The 26,708-nt window shown below is 40.4% G+C and overlaps 1 protein-coding gene across 1 annotated transcript; it reads right to left on the reverse strand.

Moving 5' to 3' along the window:
• Positions 1-4,148: 4,148 nt before the first annotated feature.
• CYP4V2 (cytochrome P450 family 4 subfamily V member 2) lies at positions 4,149-26,116 on the reverse strand. The gene is made up of 11 exons (XM_026018253.2): positions 25,728-26,116; positions 22,802-22,914; positions 21,270-21,355; positions 20,281-20,471; positions 19,809-19,878; positions 18,039-18,165; positions 16,059-16,244; positions 12,753-12,855; positions 8,214-8,348; positions 7,942-8,121; positions 4,149-6,781 (listed from the first exon to the last, which is right to left on the reverse strand). Exons 1-11 carry the CDS (start codon positions 25,939-25,941, stop codon positions 6,609-6,611), a joined length of 1,578 nt encoding a protein of 525 aa, XP_025874038.2. The 5' UTR covers positions 25,942-26,116; the 3' UTR covers positions 4,149-6,608.
• Between the last annotated feature and the right edge of the window lie 592 nt (positions 26,117-26,708).

A 26,708-nucleotide genomic window follows, 5' to 3' on the forward strand; every position in this document is an offset into this window, starting at 1 on the left:
CCTCCAAAGCACAGCTGACCTCCTAGAGGTCGTTTCCCTAAAAGGGGAGATTACAGATTTTACCCTTTTTACACATACTTCTGTGTTCCATTTGAACTTCTCTTGCAGCAAAACAGAAGTCATTCTCTAGTAATACAATAAAACTAAAAATTTCTTTTTAGAAGAACAAAATCAGAAATAAGTTGAAAAGAGGCAATGGTAGGTAGAATTCTAAAATGTTCCCCCAGATTTCCCAGTCTGATCCCAGAGACTGAATGTAAGATAAGATGCCCTGTCTGTCCACAATCATGTTGTGTTGCATGAGGAGAGCAATTTTGCAGGTGCAATTAAGATTGCTAAAGAGTTGATTCTGAGCTATCAAAATGGAGATGATGTGGGGGCCTAATCCCATCAGTTTTCTTCTGCTGTTAGCCTAAGGAGAAGTCCAAACTCAAGTGTGAGAGAGAGTAGTAGTTGGCTTTGACATGGATGGGGCCTGAGGCAAAGCCCCCAGAGTGGCCTCTAATGCTTCTAACAAACTGAATGGGGTTGGATGAGGATTCTTCCCACAACACCCACACCTCGATTTGGGGCTTGTGAGATGCCAAAAAGGGAACCCAGCTAAGCCTACCTACTGATCCACAGAATGCGAAAGGATAAATTAGGGTTGTTTTGAACTGCTAAGATTACAGTCAGTTGTTACACAGCAAAAGAGTACTAATACAGAAGGTTATTATCTGAAGTGACAGTAGCCTGGAGAGAGGGGGTTGGGAGCTGGACACTTCTAGAGGAAGGGAGGAAGGCGGACACTTCTAGTGGAGTATAAGGGCTTTGGGTGCCAGGGTGGGCTGGTGGCATGGTAGTGATCTGCCATGGGATCTTTCAGAGAACCTGTGGACTTAAAAAATGGGGGGCACCTGGGTGGCTCAGCGGTTGGGCGCCTGCCTTTGGTTCAGGTCTGATCTCAGGATGTGGGATCAAGTCCCACATTAGGCTCCCTGCGAGGAGCCTGCTTCTCCCTCTGCCTGTGTCTCTATGTCTCTACTCTCTCTCAGTCTGTGTCTCTCATGAATAAATAAATAAATCTTTTTAAAAAAATGGTAAAAGCCCTGAATCTCTAAAGCTGTGTGGCCAGGAGATGGGGCAACGAGAAAGGAGATAAAGCTACACTGTGCTGCTCATTAAGAAAAGAATCTCAATTCACTGAGAAAGGTCTTTGATGGTGCACATTTGACTCTTGAAAGATTTCTGCTCTCTGGATCTCTATGGCATTAAATGTCCCTGAGAAGGGTCATATTTTAGGGTCTTTTCTCTTCCCAGTGCATCTCAGTGAGAACTGGAGTATCTTATATACATAACACCACTATCATCAGCACATATGTAAGTAAAATATACATTAACAGGATAAATTACAAAATAAATATTTTAGCAGAACAGCTGTGACTGTCCTTGTGATAACATAACAGCTGGAAGGTTGGAGTAGCATAGACTTCTATTTGTCAAGGATTAAAAAGAGGAAAGAGGGCAGTAGGAAACACAAGATGCCATCATTAAGCAACTGATCTAAAAAGGCATCTTTCATTCCTCCTGTCCCTTTACTATGCTTCACTTCTTTCATAGCACCTAGCACTATCTGATACTGGGTCCTCTATTTACTCATTTTTATATTGTCTTTCTGCTGCACACTAGCCCTCACACCTTGCTGTTAGGCTTGGGTCTCTATCCCCAGAGTAGTATTTGGCATTTATTGAAGGAAAGTGTGAAATGAATAAATAAGTAAATAAATAAAATATTAAATTTTGATAAAAGAAGGAAGGATGGAAAGATAGGAGGGAAAGAAAGAAAGAAAGAAAGAAAGAAAGAAAGAAAGAAAGAAAGAAAGAAAGAAGGAAGGAAGAGATCGAGGACAGGATGGTCCTTTTATCCACAACTGTGGACCATCTAAGTCATGTATGAAAGTCACTGTCACTCTCGTAAGTGAAGAGGAGCATAGGTAACACTGACAGCAGTTACTGGACTGATAGCCAGACTGGTCTTAATGCCATGAATAGCCTCTGTGGGAGCAGATGTCCTCTTGAGGTTCCCTCCAACTGTTCAATAGGAGACACTTCAAATCTTGGTTTTCATAAACAATATTGTTTCTGGTGGTAACAAATCAACATTGGACACATCAAGCATCACTGATGGAGTAACAATTAATTGTGAAGGCACAGGAGGCCAAAAAGCCTGCAGCACAATCACATGCCTAGGAAGTTGTGGCCATATGAAAAAAAAATTAATTGTGCCTGAGTGTATTAAAAGTCTTAATTTACTCTATTTCCATAAGCATAAAACTTCAAGCTGACAATTGACTTGAGCAAGAAAGGAGGAAGTCAAGAGTGCAATATGGTAAAAGAGAGTTAGGCCTCCATCCTGGGAGTGCCCAGGGATCAGTCCTGTGCTGACACATCCTTCACCATTCAGCTAAAACACATATTTTTAAACTATGGATAACATTCAAAAATAAATTTAAAACATTCTAGAAATAAGAAAACCATGCCTAAATACAGTAACGATTTTTCTTTTGAGAAAAGGGCTATTATAGGTTTTTTATATGAAATAGGAGTTTGAGTATAGCCATTGTTTCCATGAGACCTACATTGGCTAATGCCAGGAAAGACAGGAAAGAATTCATGTAAACTGCAACACAAAGAAAATGCTGGATGGGAGGAGGCAGGAAGTGATGGGAAGGAAAAAGAAGGTGCCAAAAAGTATCTCTTAGGATCAAGAGAGCAGGAGTTGGAACATCTACAGGCTGGGAGTAAATTTAGAAATTGAATTCAGTGCAAAAGGCCCAAAGAAATACTCCATTTGGTGAATTTCTAGACCAAAGAATTTCTAGACCAATTTCAAGAAGCAGATGAGGGAATACACAATCTATTAGTAGTAATTATAGATGAGAGGTTTGGCCCTGGAATTTGGAATGCAGCTAGCTAGAAGGAAAACTGGGGTGAATCTGGTTTAATTAAATCAAGAAAAAATGATGAACTAGTCGAGGGAACACATCAGGATGGAGCTAAGGAACTAGACTCATGTTAGGCTAATCCTAGCTGGCTTCAAAAATAAAGCACTGGACTTTTAATTTTCCTACTATCTGGAAATTTATTATTTCTCATACATACAAACATCAAATCATTATGTTATATGCCTGAAACTAAAATAATGTCAATTGAATCTTAATTTTTCAAAATTCTATTGCATTTAGGGATACCCAGGTGGCTCAGCAGTTGAGCGCCTGCCTTCGGCCCAGGGCATGATCCTAGAGTCCTGGGATCGAGTTCCACATCAGGCTCCCTTGCAGAGCCTGCTTCTCTCTCTGCCTGTGTCTCTGCCTCTCTCTCTCTCTCTCTGTCTCTCATGAATAAATAAGTCTTTTTTAAAAATTCTATTGCATTTAAATGACTAGCAGACATATGTTACCAGCTGATGTTATCCAGTGTAGAAAAGTACTGAACAGCACAAAGGAAATACGATGAAGACCTAAGATCATGTCCAAAAAATACAGCACCTTTCTTTATCCTTCAGTTGAAACGACAAACACTAAGTTGCTTTGGGTTAGAAATGAAAGGCAATCAACCTAAGAAAAATGACGATAGCCTGGTCCTCAGGCTCCAGGGCAGAGGTGTAACAAGTGAAGAGTGCACAGGGCAGGCATGCAGGTGGCCTTCAGCATCCCGTGGAACATGAGACTCGGACCCTCCAGGGTTCTGTTTCTTTTCTCCACATCTTCTTTACTTATCACCTTCTTCTTGTCTCCTAGGAGCTGTTCAGAGGCTCAACTGCCAATTGATCCCCAGTCTCACAACTTGAAATCTCCACCAATTCCCAAGGGGAGAACTCTGAGTGGACCCTGCTTGGGTCAATCAACTTAAGCCAAGAGAGCAAGATTGCTCAACCAGAACTGCCTATTTATAGTGTACATATGTCGGGGAAGCAAAAAGGCGAGAAACAGAAGGAAAAGGGGGGAGGTATTTATCATGGGGTAGTTCCAAAGATAGAGAGATTGCTGTTCCTAAAAAATAGGTGGTGGTGGTGGTGGTAGGGCTTCCAGGCAAACTAAAAAATTTGTCATGTACCTACCAGCATCTCATTAGATACTGGAAAGAAAACATTGTGATCGTCCAGATACATTCCAGAGTAAAAATTGACTTTTTATTTTTATTTTTTTGTGGGCAGCATCTCTTTCATTGTGAGACAGGTCACTGGTCCAGAAATTGATAGTCTTTAGTTGTCTGTGACAATGAACAGAGCATCGGTCAGTTCACTGGTTCATCACCTGGAGAAAGTTTCTAAACTGTAAATGCCCGGGACACAATTATACTGATGGTTTTGCTGATTCCCTGGCCTCCCTCTGCAGGAGATTTCACTTTCTGCTATCAGCTGAGCAAAATGTTCTGGAATTTATACTTCTCCTCTGGTTAATTCTTCAGAGTCAAGAAAACTCAAAATCAGTCTATGACAAGGGTAAAAGGAACATTTTTTTAGAAAGTCTGAGGAGCACTGTTGACATCAGCTCAAATGTGCTATTTCTTTTATTACTCATTATGAATCAGTCACCCACTAATTTGCCTTCAGAGCTACCTATATTTCAAAGTGACATCAATTCTTAGAATATAATGTAACACTCATGATTAAAATGTAATTTATGTTTCTTGAGATACCTCTTTCAAGCAGTAGTAAGACAGGGTCACAGATACTTGATCATCCTCTTATTAAAAAAAAAAAAAAAGTCAGCATCTGCATATCAGTACCACAGACCATAACATAATTTCTCAATTCTACCTCTAACATGGTTAAGAGGATTTCCAATTAAAATACGAATAACAATTATTGTGGGGCTACATGAAGTTGTTAGACCAAAAGGTAACATTAAACAATATTTTACTTTAAATTTAATTTCACAGACAATGTAGGGTCACTAAAAAGGAGAAGAAGGAAAAGGAGGAGAAGGAGGAGGAGGAGTAGAAGGAGGAGGAAGGACTAGGAAAGTAAGAAAAAAACAAGTTTTATATCTAAATGCATAACATTGAGAAATAATACTAATTTCCATGAATAATACTTTATCCATAGTCATCTGGGAATACGATATTCTACTTATATCTACTTTCTAGATAATAAAGGTAAGCATACAGTGGGAATCTTTTTCAACTGTATCATATACTTCCTTGACTTTTTCTCATCAACTTAGCAACTGCGTTGTCTGCACTGGGGTTTCTTGGGGTAGTAAAGTGGGTAGAGATGCTGCCCCTACCCTAAATGACAGCTTGAAGTGCTTATAAATGGCTTTGGTTTTGTAATCTCTTCCTCTGATACTCATGGAAAAATAGAAATTTCACCCTCTTAATTTGTTCCTTCTATCTGCTATTGCCTTGGGAAATTTGAAGAAACAATCTTATTAAAGTTTATTAAAAGTTGTTTTTTAAAGTCACTGAGTGAGGGAGTAGAGATACTGCCTATGGAATTAAAATTCAGAGAATGTGAGTCAGCTATCAGCTTGATAGGTATGTTCCAGAGGATTGAATTTACTCAAAGTCTAACACCAAACAAGTAAGATATTACTGGTCACAAATATAGATGAACGGCTTTTCTTTTCCTTTAATAATGGAAGAATTCTAAAAGAAATATCCAAAATCAGAGGCAGAAAATCTGTGTTCTAATGATACATCTAGTTACAGACCTGAGTTCCATAAAGTAAAAGCACACACAGTGAAGTCTATCACACTGAGAATGGAAAGATGTAGAGTACAGACCTCTAATTCCAGCCCTGTCACCCACTAGTAGTATGACTCTGGGCAGAAACTTAACTTCTCATCTATCTCATTCCCTTCTTTTTTTTTTCATTCCCTTTTCTAATAAAAAGGAGTACAATTAGATAAACAATGAGGTCCTTCCAGCTCCAAAAGCCATTACTCAACCCTGAGGCACTGCAGGGGATTGGATATTACCAAGAGGAATCTTTCCCAACTGTATATGGTATACATGGATAGTTGTGATACTATGCATAATGGAATCATAGCTATAACCACCTAGCCAAAGGGAAATAGGAACAGAACCTATGAACAGAACTTACAAATTATCTATTCTACGTGATAAAATGCAAAAAGTACCGTAATAATTATTCTCATAATTGATGCCAAATATAATCTAAAAACTTAAGCTTCTCATGTCTAAGTACTTACCCTTTTCAAATTAAATGCATATGTATATATGCATATATATATGTATGCATATATATTCCCCAGTCAATAGGAATACCTTTAAAAAATTCTGGAACTTCACTTAAATTATATCCTTTGGGTCTCACAATTGAAATTGACTTGGTCTGTGGATCTCTCTATTGAAAAACTTGTCTTACGTTTATTTAGGTGCCATCTTCAGTTGGCTCTACTTTTGGGATCAAGCCCAAGGGTAAGATCCATGGTGGCAATGAAAATATAAAACTCTTTGGAGGACTTGACCACAAGGTTAGCAGGGACAGGAAAGAAATAGGTCTAGGGATTAGGAGTATTGAACTCAGATCTAGAGATTGTAAATCTAGTTTCCTTCAAGAAAGACCTTTTACATGACAAAGGCACAGCCCAATTATATGGTTAAGATTCATCTGCATTTCTCCTCTTCAACTTGATCCAGATGCCATTAGTTGGACGAAGAATCAACTCTCCTGCCAGACCAAGTTCTTCTCTTTTCTGGTTGGATTCTACCCAAAAATGCCTCAGGATACAGGAAAGAACAGTCTTTTCTTCCATTATGGCAAACCTTTGACCTTCAAATTAATGTAAATAGCATTAATTTAATTATACATATATCTCAAATCTGAAAATTATAGGTCCTACTAAATGAACCAAGTAACTTTATATTTCCACAGTAGGAACAATCAGAATCATTTGGGATGTTTGTTAAAAATGAAGATTCTTCAGTGCCCTTCTCATCTCCTACCTAGTGCATCCGTATAGCTGGGGTGGGATAGATGATCGTATTTGAGCAATATAGCAAATAAATTCTGGGGTCACTGAAGCATGAGAATCACTGTTCCAGATGGCTTTCTTATTATTAATTTACCATAGAGTCACCAAATATGCTTCAGATTCATCCTTATAGATCCAACCTCATTTTACTAACACGTACATTTACATGCATGATAAAATGCTGGAGATCCTAATGCATGGTGATGTGCATTCATTTTAAGTACTTCAGCTGGCCATATGGTAAGCATTGTTTTCATTTTGCAAGATGCAATTCTTAAAAGCAGTGAACATAGACATTAGGTTTAATAAACTAATTGTTACAAATAAGTTTTCTACCATATAAGCCATATCCTACTTTGATCCAGAATCAATATTTTAAAGCTCTACCATGTAACTAATGGTGCTGTATGTTATGGGCCAAACTGTGTCCCCTTCAAATTCATATGTTGAAGCCCTAACCCTCGTACTTTGGAATGTGACTGTATTTGCAGATAGGATTTTTACAGAGGTTACTTAACTTAAAATGAGGTCACATGGACAGACCCTAATCCAATCTGACTGGTGTTTATATAAAAAGAAGAAATCCGGATATCACACACAGGCAAGACCCTGTGGAGATATAGGGAGGAGATGACCATCTACAAGCCAGGCTTTAGGAAGGTCTCAGAAGAAACCAACCCTCTGGACACCTTGATTTTAGACTTCAGATTCCAGAATATGAGAAAATGAATATCTGCTGTGTAAGCCACCCAGTTGGGGGTCTCTTGTTATGGCACCCCTAGCAAATTATTTTATGACAGTCTTTTTTGAAACAATAACATCTAGTGATATAGAAGAAAAAGAAAATCAATTTTTTAAAGACTGTTGTCTATGAGACACTACATCTCAAAGAAGTTATTGTGAGAAACTCATTACCAAGTAGGCCGGACAGGTCAAACCAATTCTGATGGATACAAACCTATACAGTTTCTGGGTCCAGCAGAAAAGGGAATGTATGCATATGGGTGGCGTCCTTGCAAATTTTCGGGAAAGAACCGCTCTGGCTGGAACTCCTCAGGATTTGGGAAATATCTTGGATCTCTATGAAGTGCGTAGGGAACGATGATTGCTTGGGAGCCTTTCACAACCTTGTAACCCGCTGTCAAGAGGTAGGCAAAATGCCATAAGAACCAAGTGAGATGGGCATTAAAAAATCCATTCTCCCCACTCTCTTGATTACAGAGTTCTTACCAACTACACAATCTTCATTAAGATTACGGGCAAATAAGGGAACTGAAGGAAAAAGGCGAAGGCTCTCCTTAATGACACACTCCAGGTATTTGAGTTTCTTCAGGTCTTCTAAGGTAGCAGGACGATCAGACTTCCCTGATTAAAGAAAATACATGAGATGACAATGAAAGAACTGTCTGGGCTTGGGGGATGGAGGAACCAAAGAGGAATTAATCAAAGCACTGAATGTTAAATACTTAGAGCCAAAATAGGATTTCTAATATTACACATAATCAAAATGAAATGAGACAATGTGCTAAGTGAGAGAAACCAGACACAAAACAAATCACGTATTGTGATTTTTATAATAATCACGATTATGATTCCATTTATAGGAAGTGCTCAGAACAGGTAAATCCATAAAGACAGAGTAAATCAGTGGTTGTCTGGGGCTGGAGGAAGAAGGAATGGGGTGTGGCTGATTAACCATATGGGGTTTCCTTCCCGGGTGCTGAAAATGTCACGGAATTAGAGTTAACAGTTGTGCAACACTGTGAACAAACTAAATCGTATCCTTTAAAATGGTTAATTTCGAGTTCTCAGAGCTTCCAGGTGTGCATCTTCTCCTGGGTCGGATCCTTGGACTTTCCCCACAGCAGCATGGCCCCTAAATGCCTTCATTCCTGTGTTAAACAAAGACATTAAGATCACCTCCTGCCTCCAGACCAGAGAAGACATCAACCTCTCTGGACTTGCCACAGGAAGAAAAAGAGTATATAGCAAGGAGCAACTGAACATCTTGATGAAGTACAAAAAGAGACTTGAGAAAAGCCAGTGAAGAATTTTGAAAGGATAACAGAAATATAACAAATGCCCTGACCATGTTTTCAAAGAGGTTGGAATTGATCACCCAAATCCCAAATTCTGGGGTAACAGCATCTGTCAACCACCCACAAATCTGCCTTATTCGGAGAGGAAGATGAAGAGGCACTGCATCATCTGACCAGAGTCGAAGTGACAGTGTTTGAAGATATTAAACCAGGTTATAGAATAGAGGTTCATTTTGATTTAAAAAACAAACAAACAAACAAACAAAAAACCCTCTTCCTTCAAAAATAAAGTTCATGGCTGAAATAAAATTTGTGCTCAGTTAATTTCCTATTACACTTCGATTTTCTTTCCATCTACGTAATAGAAGGAGCTGGGGCTCCATGTTTGTTTAATGGGGGTGAGGGACAGAGCCTGGGAGCTGGATATTCCTCAGCCATCCCAGGTGCTCAAGTTTTCTATTCTTAGCCCCCTCTGCACTGTGGGTGGTCTGAACTGGCTCACCTCCCTGAATTACACATGGTACACAGCTGTGCAGAGAACATTCCACTTGCCCTACCCTCCCAGGATAGTCCTACCTGCATGAACCCCATTCTTGGGCAAATTGTGGAAAAACAGATGAGTTAGGAGACGACATGCAAGATGGTATTTGGTCAGATCCGTGACAGTACTACTAAGTTCCTGACATGGATGATGAAGAAGGGGATGGAGGAGGAGGGAGGACAGGAATGTGGAGATTCCAGTCTTCCTGTTTTCATTTTCTCCAATCCACTTGTGGTCAGTCATGCTGTTCTTGACATCTCTCTTCTCTCCTTTATGTCATGGTTTTCAACTTATTTTGGGGGATGATACATTGAGCACAATACACTGGGAAGAGAAACTCTACCCTTTTCCGTTCCAAATCCCTCTCCATCTCAACCAAAACTTCATATAAACAACATTACTATGCTCTGTGGGAGCAGAAACAAAAACAAAAACAAAACAAACAAAAACAAAACCCTTCTGCTCCCTTAGCTCTGCTGGAAGCTGGAGGATGCTTGGCCCTGGAGCAGTGGTACAGAGAATTTTAGTTCTTTTCCTTTTCCTCAGTATTGGGCTCAGAGGTATACTGTGTCTTTGTGTGAATGTGGACACTTACCATTTACCAGCATGTATCTGTCTACTTTCTCTTGCTTTTATTATTTTTTTTAAAATGGGTGCCTAGAAGATCAGGGACGGGTGGGTTTGAGATGTTTGGATAGGTAAAGTGGGCGTCTTGACAACATGGCTTCTCCTTTGGCATATCTAATTGTGATGTTTAATGGGTATCTTTGCAGTTTAAGATGACACTTTAGAAATAAAATTATCAGGGCACCTAGATGGCTCAGTCAATTAAGCATCTGCCTTCAGCTCAGGTCATGATCTCAGGGTCCTGGAATTGAGCCATGCATTGGACTGTCTGCCCTGCGGGGAGTCTGCTTCTCCCTCTCCCTCTGCCTCTGCCCCTGCTCTCTCTCTCTTTCTAATAAATAAATAAAATCTTAAAAAAAAGAAAGAAAATTCTTTCCTCATGACATGAGCACTACCACTCAATGGGAGACTCGATGAGCCTGTAAGACCTTATCTGGAGTTGACATTCTCTATTATAATTTTGTTTCTGTTTATTTTTAAATTTTCTTTTTTTTTTCTTCACTGGGGGAAAAAGATGATACTTGATTTTAAACACTAATGGTGTGCCAGTTGCTTTGTTAAAATAAAACTAAACACACACAAAGAAGTGGCTAACTTTATGTGTAACAAGACAAATTAATACTTGCACACCCATAGATTAGTTGCTCATGAAATTTTAAAGCTAGTATTGGGGGTAGAAGAAAAAGCGAGACACCATTAGTAGAAAGCATGACAAGCAGCAGAATAAAGTATCTAAAATAATAGTGTTTTAATTATGTGAGGTCAAAAAGTATTTGTGAGACCAGCAATAAGCTAGACATTGCAGAGGATACAAAAAAATGAACTTACTCCAAAAGAATGTGTGAGCTTTTCAAAGACCAAATTAACTCACCATAGGCAATAGGAGAGAAATTAAAATCAATACAGAAAAAAAAAAACCCGACTATAGAAACAGAGCCAAGAAGTTTAGATTGTCTCCATTCCACTAAATAAAGTCTTCCCTCTTGATATGAAATTCCAGTCCTCAGACAATCTGAACATTAAACTACTTGTCCAGCCTCATCTCTCAATATCTTCTACTCTATGTTCCAAGTTCTAGCTGCCCCTCACTGTTCACTACTGTCCTCCAAATGTTTCCACTTCTGTGCCATTGTCCATCTGTTCTCCTCTTTCTAGAATGTGTGACATCTCCTCCTTTTACCTTTATTTTTCCTTTCCTACTTCTTTTCTCTATACAACTGCATCAGACACCATTTGTTGGTTGGCTGACCCAATCTTTCATTTTCTCTTTCCAGCTGTGGGAGTCATGTGATATGTGAGTAAACAAAGGGTGAAATTGATGGCACAATGTGTGGCCCCTTTGTGGTTGGCTGGAAATGGCCCCTATATATGTCAAGTACTAATCCCTGGGACCTGTAAAGGTTACCTCATTTGGGGGAAAGTTATCTTTGCAGATTTGCCTCATTAATGATTGACAAATGGGGGAACTATTTTGGATTATACAGGTGGGCTCTGAATGCCATCACAAATGTCTTTATAAGAGAGAGGAAGAGATCTCTCTCTCTCTCTCCCTCACACACACGCGCGCGCGCACACACACACACACACACACACACACAAAGAGACAGAAAGAGACAGAGAGAGAGAGAGGGAAGAGAAGGAGGTGTGAAAAATAGAGGCAAAAATTTGAGTGATGGACCATAAACCAAGGAATGCTGGCAGGGACCAGAAGGGGGAAGAAAAGATTCTCCACTAGGGCTTCCAGAAGGAGAACAACCTGCCAGCGCATCAATTTAGGCTCAGTATTACTGATTTTGGACTTCTGGTGTTCAGAACTGTGAAAGAATACATTTCTGTTGTTTTAAACCACCCAGTTGGTAGAATTTGTTATAGCACCTCCAAGAATCTAATATATTCTTCATTCCCCCTTCCCCTTTCTTTTGTCTTAAAGATAAACATAAGACCTGGAACAACAATCAAGAAGACAAAAGCTACAATGGTGAAGAAGAGAGAGAAAAGAGAACAAGACTGGGCCTCTGACGACATCCCTGTTGGATTCAGCCTAGGACTCCTTACCTATACTCCCACATACCTTGCATGCCTAGCTATAGAAGCAGATTTCTGCTTGTATAATGGATCATATAATAGAAATTTATGTCCTGGTCAGATGCAACCCAATATGGAACAGCTTTCCCAGACCCCCTCTATTATCACCTGTTCCTTGCTGCTCCCAAAGAGTACCTTCTTCATATCACTCAAGTGCATAGCCAGGACTCCGTGCTTTACGCACAATGGCTGGTTCATCTACTAAGCAGTGAGGTCCTTAGAGACAGTAGCATTTACCTGTGCATCCCCAGCAACTAGCCCATTGCAGTCACATGCCAGGCAGTTAGCAAATGCCTAGAAGTGAGCAGAAGAGACCTTGCAAAAGAGACGGTACTGGAAGTGATCCCACATGGCAGCTTTCTTTCTAATTGCAGTGTCTCTGTAACAGGTCCTACTGCCCTCCTTAATGAGCATGAATGGCATTTGTTTCAGTGGACTCGGGACCCACAGAGCGGGTAACGATGAGGACAAACATACCAAACACGTCCTCCAGTTCACTGTCCACTTGTTTCTGGACTTCTGGGTAAGAACCCAAGAGATATAAGGACCAGTTTATCGCTGCTGCTGTCGTATCATGGCCCTACAAATGTGAGAAGAAACATGGCTTAAAAAGCAGAGTTGAATGGAAAAGACCAGGAATGATGACTCTGTTTTGAGTTGTCTCTGACTTTGACAGCTACGATGTGACTCCAGAACATAACAAATTAATTCCATACAGCATCTCACCTTGGTGAGAAGCAAACATATAAACAGTCCCTTCAAGGTGGAGGTTCACGCTCAGAGAGACATTTCACCTCTACATGGAACTGTCTACATGGCGTGAAGCAGCTCAGCTGTGCTGATAAGGTGACATTCCAAGGAATTGGGGTGCACTAGGTAGTTTTATTTTATTTTATTTATTTATTTATTTATTTATTTATTTATTTATTTATTTTTCACTAGGTAGTTTTAAAAAGGGAAAAGTTCAAGGGCACCTGGGTGGCTCAGTGAGTTAAGCACCTGCCCTTGGCCCAGGTCATGATGCCAGAGTCCTGGGATCGAGTCATGGATCACGTCCCTTGCTCAGCAGGGAGTCTGCTTCTCCCTCTGCCCCCTCCCCACTTGTGTGCACACACACACTGTCAAATAAATAAATTCCTTTTAAAAAAATAAAAGGGGAAATATCTGACTTTTGTGAGCCAGCTTGCCAGATCTCTACTTCTCTACTTTCACCATTTGCAAGGTAGGCTTTACCTGTCCATGCTGGACAGCAGGGAGCATATACACAGTTCTAAGCATTTGCCACATCAAGAAGTTAACACATAGCTTCATTTAATATTTGCTTGAGTTCTAGGCAAAACACTAAACACTTTGCAGAAACTAACACAATTGTTCTTCACAAAACATTCATGAAATCTTGATAATGCTATTTACATTTTAGAGAGCAAATACTGAGACTGAATTTTTTATTTTATTTTGTCTGCTACTAGGAGAAAGCAGGATGAAGCAAAACAAAGCACAGAATTTACAAGGAGCACACCGCTGGGCTAGGTGGGGGCAAAAACCTACGTATCTAATGGCTGGCACCCAGGCAGTGAAAGGCACGGCACTAAAAGCCTGCAGCCACCTTAGGAAGGAGGTCACAATATTACAGTCTGTGCTATGCCTTCTATTTGATGCAAAGAAGGAAAAAACTTAGAATTTCAAAGACTGTTAGAACTGGAAGAAAGAGGGATCCCTGGGTGGCGCAGTGGTTTGGCGCCTGCCTTTGGACCGGGGCGCGATCCTGGAGACCCGGGATCGAATCCCACGTCGGGCTCCCGGTGCATGGAGCCTGTTTCTCCCTCTGCCTGTCTCTGCCTCTCTCTCTCTCTCTCTGTGACTATCATGAATAAATAAAGAAAATCTTAAAAAAAAAAAAAAAGAACTGGAAGAAAGAGATCATTGGTCTGGCTGTTCACATGAATGTGAGAGGTCACTGGGGGCAGATGGATGTGTGTGCACCATATACACGTATGTATGTATGTGTAGGTAAAGGTACATGCATGACAGTGCATGTGTATATGTGTGTATGGACACGTCTGTGTATGTGTGCGTGCACATGTGTGTGCATACAGGGTGGAGATGTGAGAAGGTCTCTCCACTTCAACATAAGAGCTAATATATCGGGGATCCCTGGGTGGCTCAGTGGTTCAGCGCCTGCCTTTGGCCCAGGGCATGATCCTGGAGTCCCAGGATCGAGTACCGCGTCAGGCTCCCTGCATGGAGCCTGCTTCTCCCTCTGCCTATGTCTCTGCCTTTCTCTCTCTCTTTATGTCTATCATGAATAAATAAATAAAATCTTTTTAAAAAAGAGCTAATATATCTGCTATATGCTTCCCATAGGCCAGGCACAATTCTTGGTGCACTTTAAAAAATCATTAATCTAATCTGTGAGGCCCATGCTTTGACAATGAGGATGCTGGAGCCCAGAAAGGCTGCATGAGGTGCCCGAGGTCACACATCTAGGAAAAGCCATGGCTGAGAATCTGGCCTCCGAGCCCACATGCTTATTCCCTCTCCACTTTTCTCATATAATTTCTTTTCAATAAAGTGCTCTGCTTAAAAAAGAAGTTTGAAATCTCTGATCTAGCCCATCTCTCTATTTTACACATAGGAAAGCTGGGTCAGAGATCGGAAATGATTGAAGCCACCTGGTATAGCCAGTATGAACCAGAAGAAGAGCTCGTCTATAGATGCTTAACACGGCCTGCTTTCTGCTACTGCGCGCAGACGGTCCTCCCTCAGGAAGAACAGAAGGATGAGCACTGGCATCACATCCAGGCAGTTGTGCAGAGCAATTAACACACCACTGAGCACATGCTGAGCCATCGAAAACTACTGATACCTTTTGCTTTCCTCCACTTCCAAAATATTACCACGTGGTGCTTAAAAAAAAACCCATTTCTTTATTTGGCAATCCACATATTCAGAGACTCGCTCCTTGTAATATTTAATATAGTTAGTTAGAATTATCTTGCTAAAAACTGCATCTTTTATTATGACTATTATTATTTGAAGACCAGAAATCTTTTTAGAATCACAAACTGGCTAAATTCTCTAGCGGAGGGCTCTTGTTCCTGCTTTAGTTAGGGGCAGCTCACAGCAGTAGCTATGTCCTCGTGGGTAGAAGCACGAGGAAAACAAACTGCTTTAAAAGGAGCTGGTGAAGAAACAAACTCTTGGGTTTTTAGAGATTAAAAGGAAGTGGGAAGCAATACAGAGAACTGATAGTAATCTCTGGCTGTTCGTCTGCTTGGAAAAGTCTGACAAACATTAGTTTTACTTGAGACAAAACAAATGTGTCTATGCTGTAACCACCACGAATCAAAGATTTTCTGAACAAGGAAGTTGATCTGATACTTACTTAGGTTCTTAAATTTTATAATTTTTACTGGTGATCTAATGACTCTTCCTTAGTTATGTTAAGCTACTTTAAAATTTCATTAGGGGTGCCCAAGTGGTGCAGTCCGTTAAGCATCTGACTCTTAGTTTTGGCTCAGGTCAAGATCTCAGGGTCATGGGATCGAGCCCCACATGGGGCTCTGAGCTCAGTGTGGAGTCTGCTTTGGATTTCTTTCTTCTGCTCCTACTCCTCTCTCTCTTCTCTCTTTCTCTCTCCTAAATAAATAAATAAATCTTTAAAATAAATAAATCTTTAAAATAAATAAACTTTTATTAAACTTCTAAAAATATGTTAAAGATTCTAAAAAAATAACTGAAATTTATTTAATGATACCTAAAAATAACAATGATATAAAATACCTCAAACATGAAGGTGTCAACTTCTTCTCGAACATCTTCATGACGTAGCTTGTTCCCTTCATCATCAGTCACATTTAAAAGCAAGTCAAGAAAAGCTCTGCGTTTATTTTTGGAGGGGGAGCAGTCCTTGTCAGAACTTCCATGTTCTTCTTCTCTCTTCAGTTCACGGGCCCGTTCAGCGATGACCTATGATTTAAACAATCACATGCTTTTGTTTGGAATTTATTATAACCCAACAATATACTTTTCAATGAAAATATACTAGCTTCTTTAACTTATTTTTTCTGAGACTATCCTTTCCTTGCTATCTCAGCAATAACTTAGGCTCTTGGAAAAATATAACCATGCTTCCTTTTGAATTTTAGGGCATTAACTGATAAGACTTTTAAAAATGAATTTAGTATCAGACAACTTCAGAATTTTCAAGTGCTATTTTCACAGTCTTTCCAATGGGGTATAGCGTAATCATCTCTAGAGATCAGAATGAGCCAACGAGACAAAAATATAGGTGCTGGAAAGAACGCAATCCTTAGATAGTAGACTAATTACACATTGTTCTAGTTACATGTTGGAGAAAAGAAATAGCAAGTTGACAGCTCACCTGTTTGCTTGCTGTTCCTTCTGGCTAGACTGCTCCTTCCTCTGCGTGGCTGGCTCCCTCCTTTCTTTCAAGTCTCTGCTCCTCGTCACACTATCAGAAAGACCCTCCCTGATGGCTGTGATGCCATAGTCCCTAGCACTATCTTCCCATGCCTGCTCTACTTTTTCCCATTTCCCCTGCCATCTGGCATGATGTTACACTTGGTACTTTGTGCCTTTCTCATCTAATTCAAATGTATGACCCATGTGGTAGAGAATTTGTGTTTGTTCATTGATATATTTCCAACCTCTAGAACACTGCGTGGCATTTAAAAATCACTCTTTATTTGTTGAATGAATGAAAGCATTAAGGCCCATCAATGCAATTTGGCTATACATTTCAACTTTTTTCTCCTTTCAGGAAATTCATCAAACCTGCCGGTTAGTGGTTTGAATGAATAGATCCTAAGTTCTTTGAGGGCAAGCTCTCCAATTGAACCCCTGGTGCATAGCATTCAGGATACAATTTTCAGTGTTTATTAAATGAATTATACTCTTTATCATTAATTATTGATATTGATATTAATGTTTAGGATTCATTAATTTAGGATTCATTAATTATTGATATTAATGCATGAAATTTGAGGAAAAATTCAATAACATCCATAGAATACAAACTGTTGGCTACTCTCCTATAGCCAGGTGGTTGTTCTATATTCATTTTTTACAACAGACTGACATCCTATATCCAAAACAACATCACTATCTCTTTGTAATCTTTGAATTAGAAATAAAATAGCAAAATCCAATTAATTTTAATTTTTTCCAAATTGAAATACTAAAATAAAGGCCCTTTGCCTTTGAAAACTACTGTCTAAAAAAAAAAGAAAGAAAGAAAACTACTGTCTAATCCAAACATTTTCCAGAAGACTCTTATAATCCTCTTCTCTTTATTCTTTTAACATAGCACTCAGTTTGTTCATAAATATCCAGTACATATTTTTTTAAATAGATAACCTCCCTTACTAAACTAACCTCTTCTAGGGTAGAGAACATATATGTCTTACTCATTATATTTCTAACATTTGGTAAAGTGTTTGGCACTTAGCAAATGCTTAATTAATATTTACCAAATACAGGATTGAAATGTAATAATGTTGCCTCCTTTTTTCCATTATTCAATTCAATTTTTATGAGGCACAGGCTCCATGGTCCTGCACTAGGTATATTGACAAAACCTAAAAATCATGGATTTAAAAATTTCTGGAAATGGACGATGGTGATGGCTGCACAGCATTGTGAATGTAATGCCACTAAATTGGACATTTAAAATGGCTATAATGGCAAATTTTTATATTATGTATATTTTATCACAATAAAAAAAGTAAACTGAGGACTTACATTATTGGTAAAATTATGTAGGATCTCTAGGTTCCTTTTGTGTTCCCGGCCTTCTTTAAACATAAGAAACAAAAAGTCAAGCCAGAGCCAGGGCATCTTCATTCTTCGATGTACCGTATCACTCATTCTATAAATAGGATAAAAATATATTGGCTGATCCATGGAAAAATGTGTATTTCTTTAGCACCTACTCTCAACAGAGTAATATATGGGAATGAGGTCTATTTGTCTTAGAGGCTGCTAAGAGCTCCATGCTTTATGCTCAACAATGAATCCATGGGCTTTTACACATCCAATGAAGCTTACAAATTTTAATGTTTTCATTAGTGGAAGGAAGAATTCATTATAAAACATCCTTACAAGATCTGATGTCTGCTTCTGTTTCTTCAGAAAGAATTCCTGACCTTGTGAGGCTGCTGTGGCTCTTGGATCACATGTTGGGATGAAATATGCCTCTTTTTAATATCCACTCATTTATCACTCCTCTGGTTACCCTCTTCCACAGAGAAGTGCTCATTAAGTACCCATCTGTCACACAGCTGTCTTGAGTAACTCCCTTGTCATTTCCAGGGATAAAGAAGCAAGACCCCAACAGGATTCCCTCCTTTGAGATTGACTTAGACATCAACTCTTCAGAGACATGTTTTCTGACCACTCATCCATAGGAAATATCCCTGTTTTTCTTTCTTTTCTTTTCTTTTCTTTTCTTTTCTTTTCTTTTCTTTTCTTTTCTTTTCTTTCTTTTTCTTTTTCTTTTCTTTTCTTTTCCTTTCTTCTTTTCCTTTCCTCTTCTCTTCTTTTTTCTTCTCTTATTTCCTTCCTTCTTTCCTTTTTTAATTTTTTGATAGAGAGAGAAAAAGAGAAATCTCAAGTGGAGGGGAAGAGGGAGAGAGAGAGAATACCAGGCAGACTCCCTGCTGAGCACAGAGCCTCACGAGCCTGACCTCATAACACTGAGGTCATGACTGAGCCAAAATCAAGAGATGGACACTTAACCAATGGACCCACCCAGGCACTGCCTCTGTTTTCCTTTCTAATGTCAACTTGATCTTTTCTTTCTAAGCAATTATTGGAATTTATGTTTATATTTATTTGTTTCAATGCATGTCTCCCTACTAATCTTCCTGTTTGTGTGCCCCTTAAAACTGGTCAGCACCTACTGCAATGAATGGCAGATTATAGATGCTCCATAAATACTTATTTATTTATTAAAATAAAGTAAAATGAGCAGTGAACCTAAAGATAGGCTATATCAAATAAAATCCTGGCCCTGAATCATAATAGTTGAATGACTACAGGCCATCTTTAAAGTAAAATTGTTTCAATTAAAAAATAATACATACTCAGAGTAGAAAATATGAGAAAGGAAAATGAACAAAAGCAAAACACAGTAAGAAAGAGAAGCCCACACACAAAATAATAGTAACTACAGCTGATATTTTGGTATAGTATCTTCTAGCTTTTCCTGTCTATATAAAATTTTTTGTACCTAGTAGTTACCATTCTTTCAAACCGGGTTTTATTTTTATCACTTAGCATTGTAATCTCTCAATATATTGTAAAATAATCATTTTAAATTATGGCATAATCTGGGTGTGTCATAATTTACAAAACTGTTCCTCTACTGGTAAAATGTATGCTTCAATGATGAGGTCAATTTTAGTATAAAGTTTCATTTCAAAACAATGAAAAAGATACAAATTATTAGCAATAATTTTTAAAGCCCTAAGCAGCAATCATTTTAAAGATAATTACAAGGACTTCACTTACCTGTAGATGGCACGAACATACTCAGAATCCTCATTATTTTGAGCCCCAATATTCTTCCCCATAGCTGTTTCTGTAAAATAAAGACAAGAAGCAACCACTCAATTCTAGCACATAACCTGTGTTTATTTTTCAGTGGAAAACACTCAGGAAAAAAAAAAAAGGACTTAAGTTCTGTTGTTCTTATAGAGTTGAAAATGGCTCCCTCCCTCTTTTGCTCCTTCTCCTGTAAATTTCTCCTCCTGCTTCCTGCTTCTTCCTCCCTCTCCCCTTCCTGGCATGTTGGATCTGTGACTGCTCTGCTCAAGACCCTCACAGTGGCTGCTGCTTCTCAGGGGGCTGAGCAATAGGGCCACCCTGAAAAATACAATATCCTTTCCCATCTCCTTATTTGCCTTTCCACTGGAATGCTATTTTCTGTTTGGGCCATTCTATCTTTACACCAGAACTTTAGAAACAAATCAGTAAGACTTACCACAAATTATATCTAATGCACAAAGAGTGATGTAAAAAAAGCAGTTAAATGCTTCTTGGTTAACATGTTTTTCAAGCTTATTAACCAATATATTTGCGTGTTCATTCATGACATCTAAGAAATCTTCCAGAATCGTAAAATGGAAAGTGGGTGTTAACATTTTTCTCCTAGATCGCCATTTGTTTCCAGTACTAGAAACACAATGCATGGTTACAAATAAGAGAAGCAACATCAGAAACAAATTATAAATTTAGTCAACAAATCTCTAGTGAAAGGGCTTAATCTACAGATCCTCAAATGCTTCGGTCAGAATGGCAAAGATTCATATAGTGCTAAGAATGTGGATAGTTTAGATATTATTCTATATTACTAATATTTAAAGGGGCACTCATAAAAACTGAATAATTTGAGAATTGTTCTAAATTTCTCAGTTCTGAGTTTCTAAAAATTAGAATATATTTTCTCCCCTCTATTAATACCTTAGTCCTCAGATGATCCTCATGGTCTGTGCTTATACTTTGAGCTCTATTATCTTCAGATTACCCACAGACCCCAGTAAGGGTCCTGCCTTTCTCTTGGCAGGTCCTCTTTCTGAGGACGGAGTCCTGTTTCTGGACTCCAGTTCCAGGACTGAGGTTTTATGCTCCATATATGTCTCTGAGGCTGACTGCCTTTTTCACTGGATTTTCACAAACTACCTGCCCCAAACTCTCCTTGGCTTTACTCCATTCATACACTAGGACCTGATTCTTCTTGAAACACTGCTCATCATCATTACTGAGTCCATGGTTGGAGATTACCATACACCCTGGACTCTTGTCTGACAGAACCAATTGTTCTCCAGACCTTTCATTCCAGCCTCTTTCCTACTTCCTGGCACCACAGTCTTAAAGACAGGACAACTACTTCGTGGCAATTCCTGACATAACATGTTACCAATGGAAGTAACTCTTTCTATGAGACAGCTTTACAAATTTACACTGACATACCTTGTAAGAAGTCCTAGGCCAAGCCATGGTTCTAGGAACTTGTATACATAGGATTTGTCGATTTGCCTTGAACTAGTTAAAATTACCTCGGAAAGAAAAAAAAATGAGAGATATATAGATAGACATCAAAACAATTTCAACAACAAGTTTAATTCTACCTGGCTAGAACACTACTTTTAAACTAACATCTCATAGCTATTACTTCTCTGGGACTCGTTTTTTATTCCTCAAAAAAAGAGGAGTCAAAGAAAGTCAAGTAGAGTTTTGAACATGTAACTATCATTCGGTCTTGGGACTACATGGAATTGAGAAAAAGGAACCGTCCAGGATGATGCCCTGGTTCCTACCATGAACTAAGAACCAAGTGGAGTCATTTATTGAGGGTGAGGGGATAGGGGAGAGGAGGTAGGTGAACCCAAGTATGACCACGTCTAGGGAGATAGAAATCACAAGTTCATTTTTGGGCATGTTGTCATGGAGACATTCAAGTTGCTATGCTCTGAAACAGGAATGATGCTCAGGATAAAGACCTGAACTAGAAGCACACATCTGAATATCTCCAGCATGGAAGCAACACCTTGAAAGCCATGAATGCAGTCAGATCACCTGGAATCCAAGTGAAGTAGAAGGGTTAAGCATTTAGGTCTGAGCACAAAATGCTCCCCAGGCTCCCAGCTGCAGCCATGTACTCTGGACAGATCGCTACACACACACACCAAGCCTGCTCACACCAAGTCAGCTCAGCAGTGTGAAATCCTATGCCTGTCTCCTCACTCTTTACTCTGAAAAAGGATGCTACAGTGTGGTACAAGAGAAATCCAACATGTTCACTGCAATAACTAAGAAAGACATACCCCAGCATTATGGCCTAGGAAATTGTGTTTAATTTTGTTCCATGAAAAGAAGCTCTGTTTATCCCATTTTTACTCCCTGATCCAAATCCCTTTTACCATCAAACCACAAGATAATCTCCCTGGTGTCATAATGATAAGTTAAAGGTAGGCAGTCTTTTTGAGCAGTTAGTTTCAACAGCATGCATTAATGCTATTTGCCCTATCAATACCAGATGGGCATTCCTTTTTGGGAAAATGAACTTGGAAAAATAAACTTGTAATGGATATGAGACTCTGATCACCTTGGGAGAAACACTCATACTTTATTAGTCTAACATTTTTGGACTTGTGAAACAGTGCCTGTTAGATAATATGTGGGCTCACTTATGGAATAATCCATTTATGGTTCTATAAAACTATATCCTTATGCAGACTTTCCAAAAAAGGAGAACAAGTATCTTGGGTCTGATAACAAATATGCACAGAGGCTGCTTCATCCAGAGCCTGCTACCCTCCCCAGGATTTAGACTATATCTGGAAAGCATTAAATGGCACCTACATAGCCAAAAATACTTAATGAAATGCTCAATATACTGAATTCAATTCAATATAGGAATACTGTTATTATAGTTCTTCTAATGAGCCTTTCACACCACCAAATATTCAGTGGAGCAGTGTTCCTATTAACCACACACTCACCTCCACATTTTCAGCACTATAAATGGCCACTATTGGTATGGGCCCAAGCCAGAGTTTCAGGAGTGGCAGGTGTCGGGATTCTTCGCTGTAAAGAATGACCTGCTGAAAAAATTCTGGGAGAAAATATTTAATTTTCAATGAGTTTCTTGTTGTGTCTTTCGGGTTTTTTAGGAGGGAGTTGTTTATTTATTTACTTTGGGCAAGTCACTTAATATTTCCCAGACCTCTCACATCTTCAAGGTAAACCACATAGTGCCTATTAAATGATAAAATGATTGAATTGTGTAGGAAATTTAATTATGAGTAAGAAAACATCCAAGAAACATGCACCTCCAAAGAACCCAACCCCTCCTCTCAAGGAGCTTCTAACCATGGGAGATGGTGACTTTTGTAACACCAGAGAAAATGAAATGGTTCCTAAAATAGAAACTTAACTCTGGGGAGTGACTGATTCTCACTGAGAAGACTGAACAATATCATGAAGGAGAAGGCATTTGATCATTAAAAAAAAAAATGACTTGTATTTTTATAGGCAGAAAAGGGGAAGTAGGAGTAAAACAGAATGTAAGCCAAGCAGCAGAAATAGCAAAGCAGAAGCACAGAGGTCTGGAAATTCCCTGTAGGTACAACCAAAGCATCAGATGGGGTGATACCTCTGGAAGAGGAGATTGGAGCATTGGAGAGTTTGATTTTCTTTTATATACTCTAAGGAGTAATTGGAAGTTTCCAGTGAGAACTAGCATGGCTAGAGTCATATTTTAGGACAGTAACACCAATGTGGTGAGATCTGCAAATCACTGGGGGATGCTGGGGCCACAGGAAGCCTCTCAGGATGGGGAAGAGGCTGAGATTCAGTGCAGCCAGTTAGGGCATCAACATGCATTAAATTTACTCCTTAAAATAACTCTGCCATACAGTTACTTTTACAAGTAAACGGGGGAAAACCCCTCTAACTTAGAGAGTTTTAATATTTGCTTTATATATTTTGGTGCTCATCTATTAGGTGCAAATATATTTACAAATGCTATAACTTCTTGTTGGATTGACCCCTTTGTCATCGTGGAACCTCTTGGTCGTTTATGACAATCTTTGTTTTAAAGTCTCTTTTTGTTCTGGTATTAGTATAGCTTCCCAGCTTTCCCTTGGTATCTATTTGCATGAAACATCTTCTTCTATCCCTTCCCTGTCAATCCATGTGTGTCCTTATATCTGAAGTGAGTGTCTTATATGCAGCATAGATATGGGTCTTGTTTTTCTACCCATTCAGCCACACTAGGTTTTTTGATTGGAGAATTCCATCCCTTTACATTAATTACTGATATTGCCATGTTGTTCAGTGTTTTCTGGCTGTTGTTGAAATTCTTCCCTGTCCCCTTTTTCTTCTCTTGCTCTCTTCCTTTTAGAGAGTTTCAAGCAACTTCTCAAATATAAACAACATGGTTGCAAAGCTGGAAATTGAGCAGAACTTTGCCTGATGCCAGATTCTAGGACTTGCTGGATTTAAAAGTCCCTTTGTAAAAGCTGGTATGTTGTCACTTTCTACACTCAGAAAGTAACTCCAAGAATTACTTAATACTCCAATCAACTCACAGTTTATTTTGAAACAGGTCTCATTCGCTAGAGATTTCAATTCTTAGAAAAAATTTCCCAAAAGAACATGATGAGATTGTTTAAGTGCATTATTTCTTGTTTCTTAAACCTCAGGGTAGAAGGAGAGGTTAGCTCTGCTTTTAGTATTAACCAGGATAATTTTTACAACCATTGCTTTCATGTATCTAAATGCATTACTGGATCAGTTATGACATTAGTCACATGCTATTTAGCTGGTGAAAAGTTAACTTGGATTTCTCCTGCCAGAAAACAATTCCAATATTTTGACAAACACCCCCATGAGGCCTTATCTATTTCGGTGAAGTTGAGATGACAGCATTTTGGGGGTGGAACAGCGAGGGACAGAGGTGGAAAAGAAATAATCCTTCAAGCTTTGGAGTTAATGTTCAACTTGTAAAACTTATCTATAGTTCATTTGGGGTAAAATTGGGTTGTGGTCCTAGGTTTATTTTAGAATACATCATTTTGGGCAATTTTTTTTTTTCAGCTCTGGGTATCCCAACTTACACACTGAGAAAAATAAAGTGCTAAGATCTAATTCACCACCCCTGATAGGAAACTGAAAACACCAGGTACTTTTGAGAGCTTTCTAACTTAAAGTGGTTTATTCTTTCCCTCTCATCAACAGAGCATACATCAATCTCTTCAAAAATATATCAGTAAAAAACAATTCCCTGTTTAATAAAGAAGGTCTTTAAAACATGCTGTGTACATTTGCCAGGAGGGCCTGCCCTCATGGTTTACTGGTATTATGTAACCTCGTTAAGAGAACTGAAATGAGAAGGCCAAGAAGGAAAGAAAGTTGTGGGCAAGTCTTGTGATGTGGGGAGGGAGGGAAGTCTCAAATTAGTTTCTAGTCCCTGATTTTGCAGAAGCGGTGGCTGGGTGGAGGCTGATCGTAAGTATTGAAAGGGACTTGTCCTGTTCCAAAGAAGTTTGCCCTCAAGGCTCTAAGAGCCAAGAGACAAGACAGGCAGTGTTTGGAGACAGGAGTAGCTGCCAAGTGGGGAAAGGAGGAAAAAGCAGAAGCACAGAACTTAAGAAATACTGGGTTCTCGCCTATACATAAAGAAAAAGTTCGCGTGAAACGGGGAGCTCGCTATTCTTTCTCCCAACAAGCTAGCACCCCAAGTAGAGGTGCTCTGGGGTGGGGGGGGCGAGAGGGTGGCCGGCGGGGAGGAGGTGCGGAGCCGGCTGAGGCCCGAGGAGCTGCTGCACCCTGGGGCTCCCCGCTAGGCGGGTTCGCGCAGGCAGGGAGCCCCCACCCCCACCCCCACCCCGGAGCAGGTGCGCCCGGCCGGGCCCCGTCCCCTACCTCTCCCATCGGGCTTCATCAACAGCGAGTGTCCCACCAGCGGGTAGGCGCCGGGTAACGTGGGGACGGCCCTCATCTGCTGCCATTTCTGCGCGTAGCTCGCCAGCATCTGCAGGAGCCTCACCACTAGGGTGGCGCCCGCCAGCGAGGCGGCGCCCAGCGCGCCCCACAGCAGCAGCTTCTGCCCCAAGGGCACCAGCCACAGCGCGGGCATCGCGCAGCGCTCGGCTCCGCACGGCCACGGCCACTGCCCGCGGGGCGGCGCGGGGCGCAGCTCCAGCCCCGGGAGGTCGCGTGCACAGGTCCTGGGTGGAGTTCCGGGACTCCCCAGGGATGCTCGCGCGCCCCGCGGGGGGGAGGTGGCTCTCCTCCTCCTCCTCCTCCTCCTCCTCCTCCTCCTCCTCCTCCCCCACCCCCGCCCCGCCCGGGGCTTCTCGCTGCAGGGGCCGCCCTGGGCCCCCCGGGACCAGGCTGGAGCCTCCCGGGCTCCTAGGAGCGCACCGCTGGGGCGGGATGGGGGGGGTGGGGGTGGCTGTGCCTGCAAAACCCTACGTAACGCACACCGGCCTCTTTGTTTGGACAAGCAGAAACCGAAAGACCGGAAAACAGCTTCGGGGTTCCGCAGAGTGTTGCTAAATGGAAATGAAGGCATTTAAGTGAAGTGGGGAGGAGGAGGAGGGTGAAGGGCGGGCTGAGCTTTGGGTTTTAGGTCTCTGCTGCTGGTCACGGGAGAACGCCAGCTGGGGACAAGGGTATGCTTCAAAAGTGAAATAAACGGGCATCTGGATTCGAAACTCAGCCTTCAGAGCTCCCCCCCCCCCCCCCGGCGGGGTCTCTAACCTCATGCTTCCTTGCGCAAGCCGGCCGCGTTCCACTGTTAGGACTGGCTGCCTGCCCCCAGGGCTGCCCCCGGCTTCTGCATCACTCAGAGCACTCTCTACTTTGATCGAGGGGAGCCCTAAGGGCAACAACCTCGGGAGC

This window comes from Vulpes vulpes, chromosome 7, assembly GCF_048418805.1.
Source record: "Vulpes vulpes isolate BD-2025 chromosome 7, VulVul3, whole genome shotgun sequence".
In the NCBI taxonomy this organism is placed as follows: Eukaryota; Metazoa; Chordata; class Mammalia; order Carnivora; family Canidae; genus Vulpes; species Vulpes vulpes.

Excerpts from the sequence above, each read along its gene's own strand:
- CYP4V2 (XM_026018253.2), bottom strand. The coding sequence starts at position 25,941 with ATGCCCGCGCTGTGGCTGGTGCCCTTGGGGCAGAAGCTGCTGCTGTGG. Across the intron at positions 21,356-22,801 it reads ATAGTGCTGAAAATGTGGAG|GTAATTTTAACTAGTTCAAG; the intron begins GTGAGTGTGTGG and ends TTTCTTTCCGAG. Across the intron at positions 18,166-19,808 it reads TATGTTCGTGCCATCTACAG|AATGAGTGATACGGTACATC; the intron begins GTAAGTGAAGTC and ends TCCTATTTATAG.